This window comes from Pongo abelii, chromosome 1 (genome assembly GCF_028885655.2).
Source record: "Pongo abelii isolate AG06213 chromosome 1, NHGRI_mPonAbe1-v2.0_pri, whole genome shotgun sequence".
Classification (NCBI taxonomy): domain Eukaryota; kingdom Metazoa; phylum Chordata; class Mammalia; order Primates; family Hominidae; genus Pongo; species Pongo abelii.
In genome coordinates, this window is record NC_071985.2 from 119,879,578 (window position 1) to 119,885,849 (window position 6,272).

Consider the following 6,272-nt stretch of genomic DNA (forward strand, 5'->3'; position numbering starts at 1 on the left):
TCCTTAAGTAGTCATGAGTAATTAAATCATTGCTCATTGGTAATCAACATAACTTTCAGCCCTCCCCCTCTTCGTGGAGGTTGAGGGGTGTGCCTGCAAGTCCCAACTGTCTAATCAAGGTTTGGTCTTTCCTGTGACCAGCCCTCAATCCTGAAGCTATCCAGGAGCCCCCAACCATCAGTCAACTCATTAACATATAATAAGACACATTTCTTTGGAGGTTCCAAGGATTTTAGAAGTTGTATGCCACCAGGAAATGGGGAAGAAGACCAAATATATATTTCACAATAGCACATGCAACTGTCAGACGTTTGAACCAGAAACAACCATAAAAATGGGCAACCAGCACCTTTGGGGCTGCTCTGTCAATGGAGTAGCTATTCTCTTATTCCTCTACTTTCCTAAAAACTGGCTTTCAGTTTACTCTGGAGGGGTCTGGAATCGGACACCTCTCTGGTAACACAATCACCACTTATATCAAGTTCCAAATCATTTTCATCACCCCAAAAGAAAACTCCATACCCATTAAGCAGTCACTCTGAGAGGTGACAGCGTGCTGGCAGTCCTCACAGCCCTCGCTCGCTCTCGGCGCCTCCTCTGCCTGGGCTCCCACTTTGGCGGCACTTGAGGAGCCCTTCAGCCCACTGCTGCACTGTGGGAGCCCCTTTTCTGGGCTGGCCAAGGCCAGAGCCGGCTCCCTCAGCTTGCAGGGAGGTGTGGAGGGAGAGGCGCGAGCGGGAACTGGGGCTGCGCCGCGCGGGCCAGCTGGAGCTCCGGGTGGGAGCGGGCTTGGCAGGCCCGGCACTCGGAGCAGCCGGCCGGCCCTGCAGGCCCCAGGCAATGAGGGGCTTAGCACCCGGGCCAGTGGCTGCGGAGGGTGTACTGGGTCCCCCAGCAGTGCCAGCCCACCGGCGCTGCGCTGGATTTCTCACCGGGCCTTAGCTGCCTTCCCGGCGGGGCAGGGCTGGGGACCTGCAGCCCACCATGCCTGAGCCTCCCACCCACTCCATGGGCTCCTGTGCCGGAGCCTCCCCGATGAGCACCGCCCTCTGCTCCACGGCGCCCAGTCCCATCGACAACCTAAGGGCTGAGGAGTGTGGGCGCAGGGCGCGGGACTGGCAGGCAGCTCCACCTGCAGCCCGGATGCGGGATCCACTGGGTGAAGCCAGTTGGGCTCCTGAGTCTGGTGGGGATGTGGAGAATCTTTATGTCTAGCTCAGGGATTGTAAATACACCAATCGGCACTCTGTATCTAGCTCAAGGTTTGTAAACACACCAATCAGCACCCTGTGTCTAGCTCAGGGTTTGTGAATGCACCAATCGATACTCTGTATCTAGCTGCTCTGGTGGGGCCTTGGAGAACCTTTATGTCTACCTCAGGGATTGTAAATACACCAATCGCACTCTGTATCTAGCTCAAGGTTTGTAAACACACCAATCAGCACCCTGTGTCTAGCTCAGGGTTTCTGAATGCACCAATTGACACTCTGTATCTAGCTGCTCTGGTGAGGCCTTGGAGAACCTTTGTGTCCATACTCCGTATCTAACTAATCTGATGGGGACGTGGAGAACCTTTGTATCTAGCTCAGGGATTGTAAATGCACCAATCAGCGCCCTGTCAAAACAGACCACTCAGCTCTACCAATCAGCAGGACATGGGTGGGGCCAGATAAGAGAATAAAAGCAGGCTACCCAAACCAGCAGTGGCAACCCGCTCAGGTTCCCTTCCACCCTGGAAGCTTTGTTCTTTCACTCTTTGCAATAAACCTTGCTGCTGCTCACTTTTTGGGTCCACACGGCTTTTATGAGCTGTAACACCGCGAAAGTCTGCAGCTTCACTCCTGAAGCCAGCAAGTCCACGAGCCCACCGGGAGGAACGAACAACTCCAGACGCGCTGCCTTAAGAGCTGTAACACTCACTGCGAAGGTCTGCAGCTTCACTGCTGAGCCAGCAAAACCACGAACCCACCAAAAGGAAGAAACTCCGAACATATCCGAACATCAGAAGGAACAAACTCCAGACGTGCCACCTTAGAAAGAGCTGTAACACTCACCGCGAGGGTCCGCGGCTTCATTCTTGAAGTCAGCGAGACCAAGAACCCACCAATTCCGGACACAACTCCCTTTCTCCCTATCCCCAGCCCCTGGCAACCACTAATCTGCTTTCTGTCTCTCTGGATTTACCTATCTTGGGTATTTCATGAAATGAAATTGTTAATGGAAAGGGGTCCCGATCCAGAGCCCAAGAGAGGGTTCTTGGATCTCCTGCAAAAAAGAATTCAGGGCAAGTCCGTAGAGTAAAGTGAAAGCAAGTTTATTTAAAAAGTAAAGGAATAAAAGAATGGCTACTCAATAGACAGAGCCCTGAGGGCTGCTGGTTGCCCATTTTTATGGTTATTTCTTGATTATATGCTAAATAAGAGGTGGATTATTCATGCCTCCCTTTTTTGGACCATATAGGGTAACTTCCTGAGGTTGCCATGGCATTTGTAAACTGTCATTGCACTGGTGGGAGTGTAGTAGTGATGATCAGAGGTCACTCTCCTGGCCATCTTGGTTTTAGTGGGTTTTGGCTGGCTTCTTTACTCCAAACTATTTTATCAGGAAGGTCTTCATGAGCTGTATCTTATGCTGACCTCCTATCTCATCCTGTGTGACTTAGAATGCCTAACTGTCTCAGGAATGCAGCCTAGTAGGTTTTAGCCTTATTTTACCCAGTCCTTATTGAAGATGGAGTTGCTCTGGTTCAAATGCCTCGAAATTATCGCACATACAATTTTGAACCTTTAGTGTCTGGCTTCTTTCACTTATATTTTCTTAAGGTTTATCCACGTTGTGGGATTTATTAGTACTTCATTCCCTTTTATAGCTGCATAATATATTTGTTTATCCACGCATCCATTGATGGACATGTGAATTGTTTCCAACTTTTGGTTACTGTGAATAGTGCTGCTGTACAAGTATTTGTTTGAATACCGGTTTTATTTTGGTAATATACCTAGTAGTGATATAGGCATTAAGAATAAATTATTTAGGCAGATAAGCTACAGGAGTCCTTGGTAAGGTTTTCCTTTTAATGAAAAACAGCCCCCAAATAATTCTCTTTTGTAACAAAGAACAGCCTGTAAAATCAAGCTGCAAACATAGACAAGCAAGCTGGAAGCTTGCAGGGGTGAATGCCAGCAGTTGTGCCAATAGGAATAGGCTACCTGGGACTAGGCATGTTCAAAATGGCGGCTCCATCTTCCCTTCTCTTTGCTAGCCGCGTGTGCAGTAAGGAGCAGGCAATATGGTGCCAGCCAGGCAAAGATTCCATTTGCATAATAAGATTAGGGTGGGGAAGCCAGCTTACCTGGCGCATTATGTAAACGTCACACCTGGTCCAAACAATCTTTGGACCCTATGTAAATCAGACACTGCCTTCTTAAGCCTGTCTATAAAATTGGGTGCACTCTGCCATGGGCTGGAATTCCCATTCGAGTGCCCCACTCTCTCATGAGAGACCTTTTCTCCTTTTTTTGCCTATGAAACCTCCTCTCCTAAACTTGCTCCTTGTGTGTATCTATGTCCTTAATCTTCTTGGCACTAGACGAGGAACCTCAGGTATTTACCCCAGAAAACGACGCTGCTTCAGTAGCAGAATTGCTATGTCATATGGTAATTCTTTTTGAGGAACCACAAAACTGTTTTCCATAGTAGCTTCCCTATGTTACATCCCCATCAGCAAAGTATGAAGTTTGAATTTCTCCACATTCTCACCAATACTTTTTTCCTTAAAAAAATTTTTTTTGTAGCCATACTAGTGTAACCGAAATGTGGGTAAGTTGCTCCCACATGCTAAAAAAAAAATTAGCCAGGCATGGTGGCGGGCGCCTGTAGTCCCAGCTACTCGGGAGGCTGAGACAGGAGAATGGCATGAACCCGGGGGCTGAACTTGCAGTGAGCTGAGATTGCGCCACTGCACTCCAGCCTGGGCGACGGAGTAAGACTCCCTCAAAAAAAAAAAAAAAAAAAAGATTATCTGTATATTCTTTTCTCAGAGTTTTACAGTTTAGCTCTTTGTTATTGATGTATTTTCAGTCAATTTCATGCAACTTCATTCTTCTGCATATGGATACCCAATTGTCCCACCACCATTTGTTTTATTATTTTATTTTTATCTATTTAATTATTTTATTTATTTATTTTGAGATAGAGTCGCCCAGGCTGGAGAGCAATGGCATGATCTTGGCTCACTGCAACGTCTGCCTCCCAAGTTCAAGCAATTCTTCCTGCCTCAGCCTCCTGAGTAGCTGAGGTTACAGGTGTCTGCCACCACGCCAGGCTAATTTTTGTATTTTTAGTAGAGACAGGATTTCACCATGTTGGCCAGGCTAGTCTCGAACTCCTGATTACCTCGGACTCCTAAAGTACTGGGATTACAGGCATGAGCCACTGCGCTCGGCCTATTTTTTTATTTTTTGAGACAGAGTCTCGCTCTGTCACCCAGGCTGGAGTGCAGTGGCATGATCTCAGCTCACTGCAACCTCCGCCTCCCAGGTTCAAGTGATTCTCCTGCCTCAGGCTCTTGAGTAGCTGGTACTAAAGGCGAGTGCCACCACACCCCGCTAATTTTTGTATTTTTAGTAGAGAGGGGGTTTCGCTATGTTGGCCAGGCTGGTCTTGAATTCCTGACCTCAGGTGATCCACCTGCCTTGGCCTCCCAAAGTGCTGGGATTACAGACATGAGACACCGCGCTCAGCCTCATCCTCCAGTCTCTACCCTTCTTCAATCTCTTGTGAGAATTGAGGGGGAGGGTAAGTGAGAGGGTGAGTCCTGGAAGGGAGGAAGACACGGGGAGCAGGGCAGGGTCCTGGCAAGCACTAAGTGCTCAACAGATGTTGGTTAATTTGTGCCTGACTCAGTCTCCCCCATAAACTTGCAAGCTCTTTGAAGGCAGGGGCCTTGCCTCATACTTTTTCAGTATTTCTCAAAAGTCCTGGACATCAGAGACCACCCCATGGTTATTTGATCACTTCAACACACACGTTGGTTTTGCGGTCGCAGCAGCTATTATGATAAAAACAGGCTCTGGAGTGTGACTTCAAATGCTGGCCACTAACGAGCTGGGCCGTTTGGAAAGTTACTTCACCTCTCTGAGCCTCAGGTCCCTTATTTACAAAATGTTCATGGCAGTGCCCACTTCACAGGGCTGTGAGGATTACAGAGGATAATCCGGGCGAGGCGCATCAGCCCCAGCGCCGCCTGCCACAATTCTATCCGGCCCCACATATGCATCGTCCATAAGCGTCTGGCCCCTGCATTCTCGCTTTTCCACGTGGCCGAGGTGCACACCCCAACCCACTGGGCCAGTCTCCCCACCCTCTTACCTGCTCTTCTTTCCCGACTCGTCTTTAATACCCACCAGGCGCCAACCGCCGCGGGCCTGGCTCTGTGGTGGCAAGTTGCATGGGTTCTCCCATCAGGACCTCCCGATGAGCCTACGAGGTCGGTTCTATTACTGTCGCCACTTCAGAGGGAGGAAACAGGCCCGGAGGGTTGGGGAACTTCCCGAGGTCACAGAACTGGTGTCAGGCCCAGATTGGAATCCAAACACATCCCAGCCCATGTCCAACTCCCCAGCGACGGCCCCTGGGCGTCTTCCCGGGTGCCAGGGGCACCCGCATCCATTCAATTGCTGCCCAGTCCCCGCTCCTCAGTCGCTTCCCGCTACTCCGGGCCCGCATCTCCCCCCGACCCCTCAGGGTCAGGCCTCTGGATTTTCCTTTTTCTCTTCCAGAAACTAAGGGGTGAGACCGACGTTTGTGTGCCGGACGCGTGCAGGTGGCCGCGACGTTCCCGGGAGACACGCGGGGGGAAAACGAGTCTGTGCGCGCGGCTGTGAGAAGCCCCGACCAAGCTTTCCACACGCTTGTTTCGGGGAGCAGAGGACGCGAGGGCCGACTGAGTCCCCAGCGCGCAGGCTCGGCCGGGGGCGCGTAATCAGGCAGCCGAGCGGTCCCTTCAAACCGAGTCAGGCAAGCTCTACGTCGTGGGGGCCGCATGGTGCCGAGAGCGCAGCCCCGCCCCGCCCCTCCGCGCTTAATGGTTAGTTGGGTAACAGCCAGTGGTGGTAACGCCACGCCACGCACGCGCTCGGCTCCGCGCTTAATGGTTAGTTGGGTAACAGCCAGTGGTGCCCTAGTTGCCCGGGTGGGGTCGGAGGGACCCTCGCGGGAGGGGAGACCACGTCTCCAGGGGGTGGGAGGCGGCCTCACTGAGGGCTTCGTGG

The 6,272-nt window shown here is 51.1% G+C and overlaps 1 protein-coding gene across 2 annotated transcripts in view; it reads right to left on the bottom strand.

The window, feature by feature from the left end:
* Positions 1-6,071, bottom strand: part of LOC134760479 (uncharacterized) — a 30,379-nt gene extending 24,308 nt beyond the window's left edge. For both annotated transcript variants that reach the window (XM_063718068.1, XM_063718061.1), the window contains exon 1: positions 5,371-6,071. In XM_063718068.1, coding sequence (XP_063574138.1) covers positions 5,572-6,045 — 474 coding nt within the window. In that variant the 5' untranslated portion in view covers positions 6,046-6,071 and the 3' untranslated portion in view covers positions 5,371-5,571. The remainder of the gene's footprint in view (positions 1-5,370) is intronic.
* Positions 6,072-6,272: the final 201 nt, after the last annotated feature.